The sequence below is a fragment of the Lolium perenne genome, chromosome 6, assembly GCF_019359855.2.
Source record: "Lolium perenne isolate Kyuss_39 chromosome 6, Kyuss_2.0, whole genome shotgun sequence".
Classification (NCBI taxonomy): domain Eukaryota; kingdom Viridiplantae; phylum Streptophyta; class Magnoliopsida; order Poales; family Poaceae; genus Lolium; species Lolium perenne.
In genome coordinates, this window is record NC_067249.2 from 67568011 (window position 1) to 67586227 (window position 18217).

At 43.7% G+C, this 18217-nt stretch overlaps 3 protein-coding genes across 3 annotated transcripts; all 3 read left to right on the forward strand.

Annotated features, from left to right (window-relative positions):
- The first annotated feature begins 946 nt into the window (after positions 1 to 946).
- LOC127307580 (chaperone protein dnaJ 6) lies at positions 947 to 4037 on the forward strand. The gene is made up of 8 exons (XM_051338313.1): positions 947 to 1201; positions 2414 to 2512; positions 2591 to 2692; positions 2768 to 2827; positions 2926 to 3032; positions 3148 to 3230; positions 3406 to 3496; positions 3607 to 4037. The coding sequence occupies exons 1-8, from the start codon at positions 1091 to 1093 to the stop codon at positions 3821 to 3823; spliced, it is 870 nt and encodes a 289-aa protein (XP_051194273.1). The 5' UTR covers positions 947 to 1090; the 3' UTR covers positions 3824 to 4037.
- A 3521-nt stretch (positions 4038 to 7558) lies between these two features.
- Positions 7559 to 12175, forward strand: LOC127307581 (zinc transporter ZTP29). The gene is made up of 12 exons (XM_051338314.2): positions 7559 to 7715; positions 8398 to 8456; positions 8570 to 8662; positions 8752 to 8841; positions 8949 to 9030; positions 9208 to 9263; positions 9461 to 9517; positions 10190 to 10230; positions 10762 to 10829; positions 10917 to 10973; positions 11049 to 11166; positions 11705 to 12175. The coding sequence occupies exons 1-12, from the start codon at positions 7652 to 7654 to the stop codon at positions 11748 to 11750; spliced, it is 831 nt and encodes a 276-aa protein (XP_051194274.1). The 5' UTR covers positions 7559 to 7651; the 3' UTR covers positions 11751 to 12175.
- Positions 12176 to 13520: 1345 nt separating this feature from the next.
- Positions 13521 to 17263, forward strand: LOC127307583 (C-type lectin receptor-like tyrosine-protein kinase At1g52310). Its single transcript, XM_051338315.2, has 4 exons — positions 13521 to 13688; positions 14591 to 15016; positions 15105 to 15675; positions 16273 to 17263. Exons 1-4 carry the CDS (start codon positions 13619 to 13621, stop codon positions 16853 to 16855), a joined length of 1650 nt encoding a protein of 549 aa, XP_051194275.1. The 5' UTR covers positions 13521 to 13618; the 3' UTR covers positions 16856 to 17263.
- The last annotated feature ends 954 nt before the right edge of the window (positions 17264 to 18217 follow it).

Sequence of the window (18217 nt, forward strand, 5' to 3'; positions counted from 1 at the left end):
ATTTCGAGTTATACAAATAACTCTCCATATACTCCCATCGGGAAGACAAGATAAGTCATCCGTTGACTCAATAAAATGTGCTATTCCAACAGCCGAAAAAGCACTCGACAATATATTCTCAGAGCGCCAAAGCTGCGAATAATCTCCGAATGCCGCAAAAACTTTGCGAAGGTAAGACCCCGGATCCGTTCTGAGCGGCGTGGCACCGTCTCTGACGTCGGTTTGCTACTTTTTTCCGTATCAACAGATACGAAGAAAAATCATAACGGACGCGTTAGGTACCCGATAAAACATGACCGAGACTCGACAAATGGTAAGACCTTAAGCGGCACATGTCGAGTTTACACCAGTATCTCGAGATCATGTCCAGGGACGTGATCTTGAAGTAGGTTTTTGCGGATTGCCACTAGAGCAGTTAACTAGTACCTGATCCGTCAGATGAACTAGCCCCAATTACCATTATCCCTGTATAATATATAATTGTCTATTTAAAGATATGTGATGGTTTGAGAAGTTATTTGATGATTATAAAGTTGGAGATTTTTTCTGATTCTTCGATTCAAGCAAAATCTCGGAGGCTACTGACATAGGCATTCCCATTGGGCCTGCCAAAGATGGTACCCGAGTAAATAGCAGAGCCCCCCTAATATTTGTGCATTATTTAGGATTTTTATTTTAAACGCAAAATGCACAAAAGTAGAATCAACACTCTATACATATCAATTAAAACATTAAACAAAAAATCGATGTTTCATCCCTTTTTAGTTTTCACGATAAGATTTCATTTCAGTTTATATGTTTCCATTTCTATTTTCCGCGTAACTGACGGAAAGATTCCGCACTGTTTTCATTCCTGGCGACAGATTCCATCCCTATGCTCAACCCCGCAACCTAACATTTGGGCCGTTTCTTTCCACCACGGTTTTGGCTTAATTCTGTTCGAAAAGGGAGGATACCTTGCTGTTGGGAAGGGGGAGTCCGCCAATTTCCGGCGCGCGGGAAAATTTCCCGCATTCGCGCCACGCCTTCTATAAGAATCCCATCGCCAGGCCCCTTCCTCCACTTCCCCACTTCCACCTTCTTCCACCAAATGGGCCGCAAGAGGAGGTCTAGGGTTTCCGACGACGACGACGGCGCCGAGGAGAGCGGGGAAGATGCCGCCGCCAGTCCCGCCGCCGAGGAGAGCAAGAGCCTCTACGAGGTAAAGCATCCCTCCAAACCCTAGGCTTCAGATTCCGCTGGTACCATCTGATCGAATCGCGTACGAAGGTTTCCGATTCGGGGATGAGGAGCAAGGGCGCCGTGCGTGTTTGATGCGGCAGTTTCGTCTTAGACTGTCTGTTGTCTCGTCAGGCGCTCTCTTGTTAGGATTTTATTTCCGGATCTCCATGCCAATCACTCAGGTGTAGTATTTGGGGACTTTGATTAAACTTGCGGGAACTGGGATTTAGCTCAAGTAAATTAGTAAGACTAGCCCCCTAAAACATGGAATCTGTTGATCTGGTTGCCTGTGTTTAAAACCTGCTGCGTTGTTATACAATTTTGTCACGCAAATCAGTATAATTGTAAGGCTATACAGTTAGTGGACCCAAATTACCTGAACATCATTTGGGCTCTGAAATATACATGGAAGGGATTTAAGGGCCATGTCGTGCTAGATGTTCTCTTTGGTGTCATCCCTGATATTAGTTGTATCCTCTTTGGGCCTTCTCAGCAGTACTATCTTGGAAGATATGCAAGCTTATTTGATGATTGCCTTTTGTTTTTGCCCTGTTTCTGGACTCGAACAGTCAAATAATTATGAGGCAGAATGTCAGAGAGAAGATGTTTGCTTGGGAGTTATTTAGTTAGGATCTGTTGGGCTATATGTATCTATTCAGGAGCATAAGATAGTTCAGTTTAAGGTTCCCTCTTTCCTCTAAATCTCAACTACCAAATATGAAAAAGTTTGCTCAGTTTATTTTTGCGTTTTTTTTGTTTGTTTGTGATGGAAGTTTGCTCAGATGATGGATCAAACATCACCTACCAAGTAGAACGTTCAGGAGGTACACTAAGCTTGTGATTGGTGGTTCATGTCTAGTTAGATCAACATCAATCTTTCCATTACAAGAAAAGTAGCTGTGACTTACTTGCACCCACTGTTTTTTTAATATTTCTTTGTAGCTCTTAAACCATCTATGCTAGGATTTCTTGTGTCTTCATTATTGCTGCAAAGCTGTAGTCAGTTGATCCATGTGACTAGATTGTGATATGCGCACATGAGCTGAAAGTGTTCAAGCCAGTCCATGGCAACAACCTCAAAATGGGACTTAAGTTTGAATTTCTGAAGATATTATTATGCTCCACTTTCCTCTTTGCTCTTTCATTGGAGAGATACCTCACTGGATATGTCTTTGTTTTCTTCATTGTGCAGATCTTGGGGGTTGAGAGGACAGCTACACAGCAGGAAATAAAGAAGGCATACCACAAGTTGGCTTTGCGTCTTCACCCTGATAAGAATCCTGGAGATGAGGTAATGGCCTCAACTTCTTACACCTCTGTTGAGTAAATAAGTGCCAGTACTCACAATTGGAGTGTTCTGTGTTGTCAGGAAGCCAACGAAAAATTTCAGCAGCTGCAGAAGGTGATATCCATTCTTGGAGATGAGGAAAAAAGGGCATTGTACGATGAGACTGGCATTACTGATGATGATGTGAGCACCTAATCTTAGTCTTTTGCTTTCCTTCAGTTCATGTGAAACATTCTGAAATCTTATCTTTCCTCTTAGGCACTGGTTGGCGAAGCTGCAGACAATCTCCAAGCATACTTCAGAACAGTGTTCAAAAAAGTATTGTGTTCCCTCCATGTCAATGAGAAACTTGTGGTTGTATATTTGCTTTAACAATGTGTAGTGATGGTTTTTTGCTTTGCCTAAATTACTCTCAGGTTACGGAGGCTGATATTGAAGATTTTGAAGCAAAGTACAGAGGGTCAGATTCTGAGAAAAAAGATTTGAAGGACCTCTATACGAAATTTAAGGGCAAAATGAACAGGTGACTATTGTAAACTTATCTTGCTTTTATGCTTCCAAACTTGATAGATTGCGCTTGAACAACTGGATTTTCTTTTCAAGAATTTTCTATTTTAACCTGCTTTCCTTTTGTGCAGACTTTTCTGTTCAATGATTTGCTCAGAGCCCAAGCTTGATTCCCACCGCTTTAAAGATATAATTGACCAGGCCATTGCTGAAGGTAAATAACCATATGCTGTTGCCACCACAATCTTACCATAATTGATTGCCCTTTCCGTCTTCTTCCTACAATGAGGTGCTGGCAAAGTGCTTAGTTTATGCTTGTTTGAGTCAACCTGTTCCTTGAAGCTTCTATGTGCGCAATAATAACCTTACCATCTCCTTCCTTTTTGCAGGTGAGCTCAAGTCCACCAAAGCGTATGAGAAATGGGCTAAAAAGATCTCTGAGATTGAGCCACCCACAAACCCATTAGAGAGGAGAGTGAAGTAAGCTCCCACCTTGGCTTCCTAAAACACTGAACTCCAGTTCGATCATCTGAATATATTATTCACCATCACATGCAGTCACTAATGATTTATCTGCTGAACCGTCACAGGAAAAAGAAAAGCCAGGAGAGCGATCTCATGCTGGCGATCACACAGCGCAGGGAGCAGAGGAAGGCGGGGTTTGACTCGTTGCTCTCATCCATAATGTCTAAGTGCGATTCAAAGGGATCCAAGGCGTCCAAGGCGAGCAGCTCAGAGCCCACGGAGGAAGAGTTTGAACGTGCTAGGCAGAGGCTGGAGAAGAAACGCTCGAAAGGGCGCAAATGATGCTGCTCTTGACATGCTTTCAAGCCGTTGATGCCATCTGGTTGATGTGGTGGTTACTTTTGGGATTCCACACTGTGAGGAACTGGGAGTGTATTCGAGGGGCTTGTGTTGCAACTCTGGTAGCTTTGTTTGAAGAAACTGGTCTTTGTGTATAAGTACTGAATGGGTGTTGGTGTTTTCGAATGTGATCTATATCAGTGTCTTGTTGCTATCAGTGAAACCCTCTGTCTACCGGCAGGCTTGGTATGGCCTGGTAGTTGTTTATCCTGTGGTTGTTGGCATATGAGCCGCTGTCGCATTTAAATTGTAGATCATGTGTTGAGTTGTTTGGACGAAGCCTGTAGACTTGATGTGTATGAATTGCTATTGATGCAGCTTCCCCGGAAGAGTCTGGGTGGAGTGCATCAGTGCTTGGGTTGCCATGACTCATGTCCCATTCCATGCTACGGTTATTACCGTGGAAGGGTCTGACGGGCGAGGCAAGAAATGAAGGAGGTGATGAGGCCCGAGCCTGTACCATCAGTTTCTCTATAACCAAATGCATCTGAACATAATTTTCATGAAAGTTATTTTCTAGAGATTATGAAATCTGATAGCAAAATAGTTCTTCAAAATGAAAAAGATGGAAGTTCATTGTATTTTTTATGCAATGAAAATGAAAATGCAGGACAATCCTTGGACAACCCAATTTATCACTCAATCTGATCTAGCCAACTCATTAATACTCCGTATTATACAAGTCCCCTCAGAACCATAAAACGGAGTACGTTTTAGTTCAAATTTGAACTAATTTAAACAAAAATCACGAAATTATTATGAATTGGAGGGAGTAGTTTCGTGTTCAACTTGGCCCGAGCCGAAGAATCATGAGCAGGCAGCCACAATGATGGCCGGCCATCAGTTCCAGCGAAGCCTACTAATCATGGCGCTGCGCTGCTGACCAACCGGCCAAACCAGCTAATCTCGGCAAGCGCCAGCCCAACCGACGGCCACCCGAGCTCCTCTCATGGCCGCTCGCGCGCACTACAAATCTGGCTACCCTCTCTGAGCCCTCACCACAAGCGATCGAGAGACCTCCCAGCCCCCCTCCCTGCTCCGATCCACCAGAATAAACCGCGCATCGCCGATCTCCTCCTCCCTCCCCCACTCCCCGACCCACCTCCTCCGCGAGCGATTATCATCACCGTCGATTAGCTGTGCAGTGTGCAGGCTCGTCGTCGTCGTCGAAGAAGAAGAGCGGTCGGAGGAGAAAGAAGCTAAGAAGAAGAAGAAGAAGAAGAGATGGAGATGAAGAAGATCGCCTGCGCCGCGCTCGTCGCCGTGGCAGCCTCCGCCTCACTGGTCGCGGCCTCCGAGGGCCCCGCCGGCGCGCCCGGCCCGGCCACCAGCGGCGCCTTCGCCGCCGCGCCCGCCGCCGGCGCGCTCGTCCTCTCCCTCGTCGCCTACTACTTCCACTGAGACGGGGCGGAGCGCGCACGTTCCCGCACGGCGGCGCAGCTGCACATGATGACATGAACATCCGACGCGGACGCGGGCGCGACGCGATACAAAATGCGTTGGTTAATTTATCGATTGTTATTAATAATTAATCTATGACTATATGGGTAAATATGTAATGTAACTTTGCTTCATTTTTTCTTCTTCTTTCGTTCTGATGAGATTCGTTCGGTGTATTCGTTTGACAATTTGTAAGTTGTAACCGTGTGTAATGGCACTATAAATTGTTATTTGATTTGAAACTGGCGTTCACTGTAATTTCTAGCAGTTCGTGCTGATTCGTGAATTTGCAATTGTTTCTAGCTAAACATTTGTGAGGAAGTTTACTGCATCATGATCATTTTAAATTATATCTGTTAATAAAAGATGTTTCTTTTTTTTGAAACGAAGGTAAAAGTTTTGCTTTATCATTAATTAAGAAGAGAGTGTCCAGTTTTTAGAAAAAACCCGAACAGAAATCTACGACAACAGGGTCAAGCCCACACAAATCATCACCCATGCACACCCACCACCAAGCCTAACGAAGGCCCAAACAACAGGAGCACACTCACTCTCGCCAACGCATGAGACCACAAGGCGACTCGAATGAGACATTGGGGGAACCCATCAATCAACTTTGGATCCAGGTTAGGCAACAACCAAGATGGCGAGAAAATTGTAAACCTCTCTAGCGACGACAACTCTAGGCACCGTAGCCAACAATCATAACTTAGCAACCCCAACACCAATATGAACAACATGTCTGTCGGTTCCGGCGAAATAGAGACTGTAGCGTCAACATCACCACTCTCCTCATAGCCAAGTGCGAGGCTCGGCAGAGAATCCACATTCGAGATCTCGAGCGAGTTGGACCTCACCTTCACGGCAGAAGCAGGTATAGCCACACCACCACACAAGTCCAGGAGCCCAGTCACCACAGATGAATCCCACGCAACTCGTGAAGCTCTGGCGCGATCTGCAGAACCGAGCCACGATCCCATCTATGTGCTCGCACACAGAGACACCAACACAACATATCTGGATTACCAGAAACGATCAAGTCTTCAATCGTTCTCAATGGTACGGTATGCAGGGGTTGTGGAGACGTATGGTTTGCAGTTGTGCTCAGTGGAAAGTCCTGCTGAAAGAGGAAGGAAGAGACGAGCTGAGATTGTTGCTGAGCAAGATGGAGATGTTGGCTCGGCTGCCACCGCTGCTGTCGTGGCTGGAGCCTGGCTGACGCCCCAGAAGAAAGCCAGATCAACTCTGGAGGTTTGTGACATGAACATCACGAGGGGTTTTGGCCCGATGTTGATCACGGCTAAAGACCCGGCGAGGACCCTGGAGGCGAATGACCTGATCCTGGTGGGGGATGGTGCAGGCTTCAAAGTCCTGGACCGTCCTTGAAGCTGCTAGCCTGGGGTGATGTTGTGTTTGGGTCTTTTAGATGGTTTCCATAACCTGTGCTGTTGTCAGCTTTAAAAACCTCTAGTTTGTGTGATATGTAGCCTAAAACTTATGTTTGGTTCTGAGTTGTATGAAGTGTTGGTGGTCTGTAGTGTAGTTTGGTCGGAAGGTTTCAATATAATTGGAGTCGGGTTGGTGCCCTGTTTCTCTAAAAAAAATAACCGACACAACAGGCTGCAATGATAGGTAGAGACTACTACTGAGGGGAGAAACAACTCTAGATGTGTTCTTCCACAATCACCGATGGCCTCTACTCATCGAAGCCAAGTGGAAACGAATCATGCACGATGGTGAGCTCCTGCCCACAAGAGGAACATGCCTTCGTCATCTCCAAAGAATCAAGAAAGCGTGCAAAGAGGCATTTCTTTTAAAAGATGTCATAAGTTTCTACTTCCTCCGACTCACATTACTTGACACTAGTATAGATGTACCTAGAACTAAAATATGTTAGATACATTCGTATTAGTTGCAACTAATATTGATCGGAGGAAGTATAAGTTTAGATGTATCTAGATATTTTTAGTATAAAAATACATCTAAATTTAAATAAATCTTGGATATACGGAGGAATTATTTGTTTTGAAATCTTTGAATTCTCTATATGATCGTGGGAGAAGGTACATTGTGCATCATGATTCATGCCGCACAGGGCCAGTCGTGCTCAGGGACGTGGCCTGTCCATCAGCACGCTGATAGTTCGAATTAATAATTAAAGAAAGAGAATAAAAATCACGAGGAATTTTCGATTGACCGTTCCCCTTTTGGTTCCTGATTCGATTCGTCATATCTCCCTCGCCTCGCCTCTGCTCTCCTTCTCCTCGCTCCCACTCCCGCTCCTCGCTCCCCCGCAAACCCTAGCAGGAGGAGCGCCGAGCCGCGGCGGAAATGGAGTCGCACGTGCTGGTGGCGCTCGCCCTCTCCTTCGTCGGCGGCCTCAGCACCTCCCTCGGTACGCGCCCTCCCCTCCCGCCACAGACTCCCCCGCCCGCTCCCACGTTTGCTTGCTCGATTGCCTGCCACCGTGCGGTGGATGGTGCAGGAATTCGTCTCGCGCGTCTTGCGCGCCGCTGCTTTCCATTTCCACTCTTTACCTCGCCTAACTTGATTTCTACTGTTCTCCAGCTGTATCTTAGGATAATTATGTCTCGTCCTTGTAGAATTGTATGAGAAGGAATCCAGTGCCTTGCTGTTTGTTAAGTTATGGCGCCGTTTAGGCCCCTAAGCAGGATAATCGATCAATCGCTGCAGCCGAAATTCACCAGAATGCTTAGAGGAAGCAAGTCTAGGGAGTAGGGGCCTCTCAGGTTATTTTTTTTCAGGGTTGACCTGAGTGAGAAAGTTAGTTTCACTTCACAGGTTTAGGGACCGAGGGGTGTATTTTCCTCCTGTTCTTACGGTGCTCAAGTGGAAACGATCGGCCTTCCTTGTTCGCCTAATATAGTTAGCAAATGCGTTTCCATGTCGTAGTGACTTAACTATCGGTTAACAAATCCCAACTGCGAAACAATTCAATTCATTGCACAAATTATTTTTCAAGCTGGTTCTGGATGGTGTGCTTATACTCGAGGTCCTAAAAAGTCTCGTTGTGCATTTGCGATCAATTCAGCTAAGTTCCGATATTGCAATTTCAGGGGCGCTGTTTGTGATCATGAATCCTAGTCCTGACCTTAAGAGGCTCGGACTCCTCCAGGTCAACAACGTTGTCCCTTTTTATGTTATTGGGTAATTTCACTGTCTTTTAGGTAAGTGATAATTGTCTAACTATTTTCCTCGTGCTCTACGTACTGCTTACACCGCATACAGGGATTTGCTGCTGGACTTATGTTGAGCATTTCGTTTCTAGACTTGGCACACAATGCACTCAATTCTATAGGCTTCTTGAAGGCCAACCTTTGGGTGAGTCAGATTTTGCTTGAAATTCTAGAATCCATCTCATGGAATTTCCATGTCTCTCAGATAACAAATTGCAACCTTCTTTTTTGTAGTTTTTTGCAGGAGTTCTATTCTTCGGTTTGATCGTCAAGTTCATTCCAGAGCCAACCTTTGTGCCGACAACTGATGCAAGCAAGAAAAAGGTTGGAATGAATAAACTTTGGGGATAATTACAACATTATATCCGTAATTTTTTTCTTACTAAAATAGGACGGCTGAGTATAATTTAGTTCATTTTTGTGGAAAACAGACTGATGATGATGGGTCGGGCAAAGATATGATGAAAAAGCATCGCCGGCAAGTCTTATTCAGTGGTATCATCACAGCTGTTGGTAAGAAACTAAGAATGCGTCCGAATCATTAAGCTCCCTTGTTTTATCAGGACTGCACTCGCTAAACTTTCTTTCGGGGGACATGGTTATTTAAACTATTTCATGCCACTCGAGTTTTTTAGTAAAATCCTGTGAAGTGCTGCTTCAATCATTTGACTTTACACTTATGAGCTGCAGGAATCAGCTTGCACAATTTTCCTGAGGGAATGGCTGTATTTCTTGGATCTGTGAAGGTAATGACCTTTGTGTATTCATGTTAATATATTGGCATAATTGATTTGCTAAATAGGGTTAGGACTTCACCTTGTGTTTGTTCTAATAGAGAAATTACTGGGGTCTAGCTTGGTTGTTTAAGTTTTCCAAGAGCTAGTTTACCATGTTCGATTATTTAGCTTGCGCTGATTATATTGGTATTATTACAAATATGCAGGGCCTTCGAGTGGGAGTTAACTTGGCTTTTGCTATTGCTTTACATAACATACCTGAGGTACAAAAATCAACCTATCGACCTTTCTGGTTAAGTAACCTGAAAATTCTTGTCTGAAGTTGTATGTTGCATCCTTGCCACTTTGGATAAGCCCTTGCATGTTTTTTTTGCAATAAGATTCATCTGCCATTAATTTTTGCTGTTATAATGCACCAGGGACTCCATTTATAAGTTTAATATGAAAACCCCGATTTCATGACAAGATAAAAGGGCCACCATGATTCTTAACTTCTGTGCAGTACTAATATGCCATTAAATTTCAAGAATTTTTATATTCGTTAGTTCTCCACACCATCCAAGTTACATCGCTGCGAGCGCTCATAGGCTGAGTGAGTAATATATTAGTGTTAAACATATTCCTTTCATCCATCTATTTCAGTTTGATGCTGAGTGAGTAATAGAATTAGGTGACATCTAACATATTGGTACATACAAGGGAGAAATTTGCAAATCGTGTTTGCGAGATCTATTATTTTTAATAACATTTACTGTTGGAAAAATTAAATAATTTCATTTCGAGGAGAGAAGATTTAGTGAAGCTATGGTTCTACAAACATATATCTTAGACTACTGAAAATCTGATTTAAATATTGATGATTCTGTGCAGTTCACTATCCTATCTTGTTCTTTTATCCACTATCCCAACTAGTTAACGCTTTGTTACCATCTCAGGGGGTTGCTGTAGCTCTGCCACTCTACTTTGCTACCAAAAGGTACATGTTTTCCCCATGTAGACATGAATATAGAATGGAATTTATTCTTCACGTCAGCCTTCAGAAAAAATACTCCTAATGTAAATGCTATGGATTCTACGATTTTCTCTAGCCAAATATAATTAGGTTACACAAATATAAGTCATGCTTGCTAAGATATATTATTTTGAGCTTTGAGCTGTGTACAGTATCATCTTATGTCTTAATATATAAAATTACACCGTAGGGGGTAAAGTTGTAAAAAAAAGATATATTTTGGCATACAATTTGACAACTTCTCATAGATGGTGAACCACTATTATCTTGTCTATGTGACCTCCACCTGTTTGTCCGTTCTTAAAAGGGTGAGAACAGTGATTAGGATTCCAAAGTATTGCAAAGCATGAACATGCTTGAAATGATTGTACCTTAAAAATATGGAAAACTAGCATTTCCTTTACACTTCAGCATCTCCTATTGTAATTGTTGGACCTGGTTTTTGGCAGTGGATAATACTATCTGTTTTTTTCACTCCTCCTTTTCATACCAAAGCAAATGGCAAGCATTTAAATATGCAACACTCTCTGGTTTGGCTGAGCCACTTGGAGTGGTTTTTGTAGGTATGCTATTCTTCGTGAGCATATTTCTGCGATTTTATTCTTTTAATATATATCTATTGGGTACTCATGTAAATGTGGTTACTGCAGCTGCCTTTTTTCCGAGCAACTTAAATCCTGAAATTCTTGAAGGCCTGCTGGCATCAGGTAAGTCTGTTAGTAGAGCTAAAAGTGGATATTCATACCTAGTACTTTTTTGACTTTCTACTTGTCTTTACGCAGTTGGTGGTGTTATGGCATTCCTCACTTTGCATGAATTATTACCTCTAGCATTTGACTATGCTGGTCAGAAGCAAGCTGTCAAAGCAGTGTTCGTTGGCATGGCTGTCATGTCTGCAAGGTTTGTTGATGCTTCCATGGTGACTAATTTGGATTTGTTTTGCCAGTAGAAAACTTGCCTGTATAGTTTTGAAGCACCTTCACGCCACAAATTTAGAAAAGTTAACTAATTTCAATGTACACAATTTGGTAATTCAGATCTCATAATCTAGTTGATATGATTTAAGGTAATATCATATACCAAATTGATGTTATATGTTGTTGTCGGTTAAGATCATGTAGGGAATATTTGTAAGTTAGTTTTATCATTTATAGGGCAAATTATGGCATGAAGGTTGGAATATTGTATGACGACAATACGTTTAAACATATTGACCCCTTCGCCCTTGCAAAATTATTGACCTGAGTAAATTTGATCAGCAGCAAAATACATCAACGTGACCATGATTTTCAAGTGTCGAATTCACCAGTGTCATATTCAATAGTTGCATAACTCAAATTCATAACCTGTCATATGCCTTCACAGCACATACTAATTTTGATAGCAGCGCAGACTATTCATTACTTTACATACCTAACTTGTGATTCCGAATTGACAGCTTGTATTTCCTGGAGATCAGCCTACCGAAGGAGATCAGCCTGTAGCATGACTGTGCACCTGAACCATATCAGCTTTTCGCAGTATCCTCTGAAGCCTTAGAACTTCGTCGTAGATCTTCATTTTCTTGCGCTCTGCGAGGAGGGTGTGTAGGAATGGAGCACTCCTCTTTCAGAAACAAGAATTATGGCTAGATTGTCTCACTGGCTATGTGTAGGCTATTACTCCTGGTCATTGTGTCTGACCATTTACAGTGTACAAACAACAGGGTGGCTGCAAAACAACACCGATAGTCAGAAGGTGACAGCCAGATATGTGGTCAGGTATACAGATGGAACTGATGGAGGCAAATTTGGACCGTTTACTGGTTTCCACCCGGGACACAGTTGTTAAAAATTACCCACAAGTATGACAGTGGTTTTGTTCATCATTGATTTTGTTCCAACATTATACAGCTTTAATTCCTTTCGTAGTCCTCTTGCCATGTAGTATTACCTCTGTTCATTAGTATTAAACGTTTTGGAAACTAAATTAGTTTGCCAAAACGTCCTATATTATGGAACGGAGGCCGAAATGATGTTCATTTGCCATGGACAGGCCAATAGCCGTAGAACAGGTTATACAACTAGGGGTGTATAGCAAGAACAGGGGCCATGTTGTTCTTCAGCGCTACCTTTAATTAGGGTTATCACAACAAAGTCACCTGGTGTTTTGCATCGTTTGCGTGCATACTGCTTTTTCACCTGGTGTTTTGCATCGTTTGTGCTTTTGACAATGTGATCCCAAACATGGAAATGATAGGCTGATCCTACTTTCCCAGGACCGGATTTCCCCTCCGGTCATGAGCTCATGAACACACTGTTAGTTCGTGGCTGCAGCTGGCTTGTGCCGGAATGAGTTAAGGTGAAAAGATTAACTTGTTATTTTCTTTCTTTCGTGAATTGGCCTTGTCATTTGATTATAGCTGGCTCTTGCGAAGACACGAATTGCTGCATAGTAAATATTTGGGAATTGTAAAGCACAGCACTGTAATTTTTTGAGGTTGCACAGCACTGTAGTAAAACAGAGGGAGTAGTATTTCTCAAAAAAAATTCTTGGCTTAAGTAGTATTTTTCAAAAACTTTTCTTGGCTTGAGTTTTGTTTAACGATCTTGCCGAAATGATGTTCATTTGCCATGGACGGGCCAATAGCTGTAGAACATAAGTTAGACTAATTCTACCTAAACAAGAAGTCCAAAATTTCATCCACGAACAGGTTATGCAATTAGGGGTGTACAACAAGAGAGGGGCCATGTTTTTTTATAGCACTATATCATTTTTTAAGGTAATCAAATGACAAGGCCAATTGCCCTTATCATTCGAAATTATAGCTGGCGCTTGCAAAAACATGAATGACTGCATAGTAAGGGCTCCTTTGATTTATTGGAATTTCATAGGAATTGTGTAGGATTTGAATCCTATAGAAATTTTTTCTACACATATTGTTTGATTCATAGAAACATATCCGATAGGAATAAATCCTATATGAATCTTGTAGTGTAAATTCTATAGGAAAAAAACATGAGGTCATACCTCTTGAAAAATTTCCTTTGCTAAACACACTTCATCTTTCCATAGGATTCAAGTAGCCATGACATTTCAATTCTATAATTTTCCTATCTCTATAATTTTTCTATCCTATAAATTAAAGGAGAGCTAAATATTTGGAAATTCTAGAGCACGAGAAACTGAAAGGAGGCAGAGGGCGGTAGGCAGAAAAGTAATGGCGAGTAGTCAATGCGGTGGGCCCGCCCTTCTTCTTCCCAACTCTTTCCCCATCCGTCCCATTCCCATCCCAGTGAGAACAGAAAGAAACGCCAGTAGTGAGAAACGACCTCCAGACCGGACCCGAGCAAAGCAAGGGACGGCGGCGGCCATGGCCCTCGCCCTCGCCATCTTCCCGCTCGCATCCTTGCTACTCTCCGTGCCCGCGCTGGCCCGAACCTGTGAGTATCAGTCCCCTCCCCTCTCCTCGCTCGCTCTAGATAGATAGATATGAATGCGCTCCTGCTTTGCTTGCTTGTTCCCCTTGCGAGAATATTTTCCTGTCGCCAGTAAGGGATGATTCTGGCCGTGGTCTAGCCAGCGGCCCTGCGTTGCTTCGCTTGATTCACCACGACCGGCCATGGCGCTCCTGTCCTGCCTTGCTTGATTCGCCAAGACCGGCACAAAAGCAACAAAACTTTGACGATCTGTTTCCGGCCCTCTTTGCTATGCTCGTCGTGCTGTAGCTAGCGGCTGACCAACTATCTATTGTCGCTGTGCTCTCTTTCTGCTGCACCTGCAACACCCAGAGACAGTAGTAGTGGTAGTATAATATCTCCTAATGTTTTTATGCTAGTGCTGCATCTGGCACAAAACCTGCGCTCAATATTCTAGGCGTGTCAAACCAGCCACAACCTGTACGCACTCACGTTTTGGAGCAGATGAGTAGGTAAATAAACACCTTGACAAGAAAAAGAGAGATATTTGTTATTAGGATATCAGACCGAAATGGGGAAAGCCCCGGCCCATGCAACATTTGATGCATACGGCCATTTTATTTCTTTATTAAAATTTGATTACAAAATAGTACAACCCACAGGTCACATAAGGTCGATACATGAATCAACCATCTAAGAAGTAACATTAAGCGCCTTTGCATCAACATGATATCCTATTGTTAAGCCACTAGCTGCAATAGTAACCGTTTCCAAACGGTTGCATGCACGGATGGCCAAAGGTGCTATCTGTGCTCTATTGGGCTGAGTCGCATCAACATGTTTCCCAGTAGGTTACTAGCATGTAAATGTTATCCAATCATGTTTCCCGGTAGGTTACTAACATCGATTGTTTCCATTTCCTGCAGCGCCATGCCCCGACGGCTGGCGAATCGCTCCGGACCATACCAAATGCTTCACGCACATCTCAACCTCCCTCTCCTGGGACGGGTCCGAAGCCCTCTGCCGCAATTTCAGTGCCCACCTGGCCGCGCTGTCGTCACCTCAGGACCTGAATTTCGCGAAGTCACTCTGCGGAGCTTCCTCCTCGGGATGCTGGGTCGGAGGGCGTCACCACAACACCAGCGGTGGCGCGGGCTGGAAATGGTCCGATGGCTCGTCTTCTTGGAACGACACCGTATTTCCTGGTGTACCGTCACATGCCAACTGCAGCGGTGCTCGGTGCGGTCTGGCCACCGGCGACGATATGTGCACCTTGGTGACTAGTAAGCACGCGGCGCTTACTGGGAAGAAGTGTGGCGAGTCCCATGGGCTGATCTGCATGATCAATCACGGCAAGTCTTCTTTTGGCTGTATTGGAGTGCTTTGTTTTTCAATTAATATGGTTGCGCTAACTGTCTGACACCTGCTATTTTGTATCAGAGGATAGGTGCTACCACGATCACTGCCATAAGGAGTATTTCATAGTCCTCATTGTTGTCAGTGGCTTGATACTCTCGACCACTCTAGCTGTTGTGGTCTGGCTACTAGTCTATAGGCGGAGCAAGAAAAGGAAAAGATCGCGTGAAGCTTCCGCCGCTTCAGCTACCGCATTGGTGCCACCGCTTTGGAAAGTGTTCACAAGCGAAGAGCTTCGATCGATCACAAAGAACTTTAGTGAGGGCAACCGGCTTCCTGGAAATGCAAAGACTGGTGGAACCTACAGCGGGATTCTGCCTGATGGATCCAAAGTAGCAATCAAGAGATTGAAGAGGTCCAGCCTACAAAGGAAAAAGGATTTCTACTCTGAGATTAGTAGAGTCGCAAAGCTTTATCACCCTAATCTAGTGGCTGTAAAAGGATGCTGCTATGACCATGGCGATCGATTTATTGTCTATGAGTTTGTCGCGAACGGGCCATTGGATGTGTGGCTACATCATATTCCGAGAGGAGGACGGAGCCTTGATTGGGTAACGAGGATGAGAGTTGCCACAACTCTTGCACAGGGAATTGCGTAAGTCGTCTTAGCTTATGTACACATATTTAGTTTATAATCTGCTCCACTCCGGGAAACGTTATTTTGACTCAATTATTTTTGAAGTAATAATTGATAAAAGTATCAAGCTCATATGGTCTAAGCTGCAACTATTTTTAAAAATCCAGTTCCTTCTTTCATAATACTATTGTCTGTTTGGTGTGCCAATCTTATTGTGGTTGCTCGTTAAGTGGCACTAGTCGTCTACAAATGTTTAAGAGCTATTATGCATGGAAACTACTGGGCAAGCTTATGCTTTTGTTAGGTCATAAATTACGATAATTGCAGAAGTCAGGGCTGGTTTCACTGTTTTGTTCTTGCAGCTTTTCTGACATAAGTATTTATTAATTCCAGACAAGTAGAATGCTTCCTGCGACCTTTAATAACTTGCAAGCAATATTGATTATCACATGTTATTCATGTTGTACTGAAGCACTCTGAGATAAGATTGCTGCATTATTTCCAATTCGAGAGGTTTGATTGTGTTGCCATTGCCTTCCGAGCCTTATATTTTTAATCACTACCATAGTGCCATTATTAATGATCATATATTTACTGGTGCTATTTCCAATCCAGATTTTTGCATGACAAGGTGAAGCCCCAGGTAGTCCACCGAGATATCCGTGCAAGCAATGTTCTTCTTGATGAGGAATTTGGTTCCCATCTGATGGGTGTTGGCCTGTCCAAGTTTGTGCCATGGGAAGTAATGCACGAGAGGACTGTCAAGGCTGCAACATATGGATACCTTGCTCCCGAGTTCATTTACAGGAATGAGCTGACAACAAAAAGTGACGTCTACAGCTTTGGCGTGCTGCTCCTAGAAATCATCAGTGGCCGCCGGCCAGCACAGTCTGTTGAATCTGTTGGATGGCAAACCATATTCGAATGGGCGACGCCTCTAGTCCAATCACACCGGCATCTAGAGCTACTAGATCCGCTCATCAACGACTTGCCAGAGATAGGGGTGATCCAGAAGGTTGTGGACCTTGTCTACGCCTGCACCCAGCATGTCCCCTCGGTGCGTCCAAGGATGTCTCATGTCGTCCATCAGCTACAGCAGCTTGAGCTAAAGTCAGCGGCATCTGAGCTACTGAGAAGCGGGACCAGCACCAGTGCGACATCTCCAATGCTACCGTTGGAGGTCCGGACACCTCGCTGAAACCATCCACCATCAGAAGTCTAGAACTACTTTCATCATCAGCCAGTAGGCAGCACATTCTTTGAAGCGTGGAGTGACCCAAGAGCCTCCTGTAACTGAAAGTTGAAAGCACAGTGACTTCCTTATGGGAAGTACTTATAGGTAGGGAAGTAATGGTTTTCATATGCCTAAACTTTGTAGTATGGTATAACTTGTAGACATGGTCATCACGCCATTTGGACCCCAGCTGATCTCTACTTTAGATCTCAAAAGTATGGTTGAGTTTAGCGACCAACGTCGATCGTTATCTGTACTCTTCAGAAGCAGCTTAGTATTTGAGTGTTTGTTTCAGTATCTTGCGACATCTCCTGTCTGTACATTTACATGAGCTCCATATATACAAAGGCTACTCGAGATGTATTCGCGAAATAGTGGAGTGGTCTTGTTGGTTATGACTGGAGTGGTCTCGTTAACCGCTGATTTTGTTCAAATATCATACAGCTTTACATGTTTAGTTTGTTCTCTTGCCATGCAGTCGTTTTTCAAGGCTTTTGCTGCCTTTTATAATCTCATCGAAATGATGTTGCACTGGAAGGATTTAAACCAGATGGATTACATGCAGCATGGCTTCTTGGATTGAAGCCAGGTGCTACTGACATATCGCTAAGTCCTCAATTTTAGTTGGCCAGCTAAAATTTTACAACTCCCTGTGATCTACAGCTGGAGGCTCTTCTTCTCTAGTTCTAACTTCAGAAATGTTTACAACTGTTAGGGAATATGCGTGTTGTATTACCAGGGGGCTAAAGGCCACAATATATAGTACATGTACAGGTGCAAATATGCAGGAAGCCCCCTAACATCTGGGGAAACTACAATATACAAATATATACATCTAACACCCCCCTTAAACTCATGGTGGATCCACAACACTGAGTTTGGAGAGTAAGAAATCATGCTGCGCTCGAGTCTGTGCCTTCATAAAGAAATCCGCCAACTGCAAATCTGAAGGCACATAATGAACCGCAACAACATCATCCTGCACCTGAGCACGTGTGTAAAAGGCATCAACACCAATATGCTTGGTCAGCTCATGCTTGACCGGATCACGTGCAATACTGATAGCACTGTCTTTGTCGGACAAAAGCGGAGTGGGTGTCATAACAGAGATCCCAAAATCTGCAAGCAACCACCGTAACCAGGTCACCTCAGCAATCAACAAAGCCATAGCCCGCAACTCAGCCTCAACACTCGAACGGGAAACTGCTACCTGTTTCTTCGTCTTCCAAGCAACAAGCGAACCACCAAGAAACACACAGTAAGCAGAAAGTGAACGACGATCCGTAGGATCACTCGCCCACGTAGCATCCGAGTAGCACTGGAGCT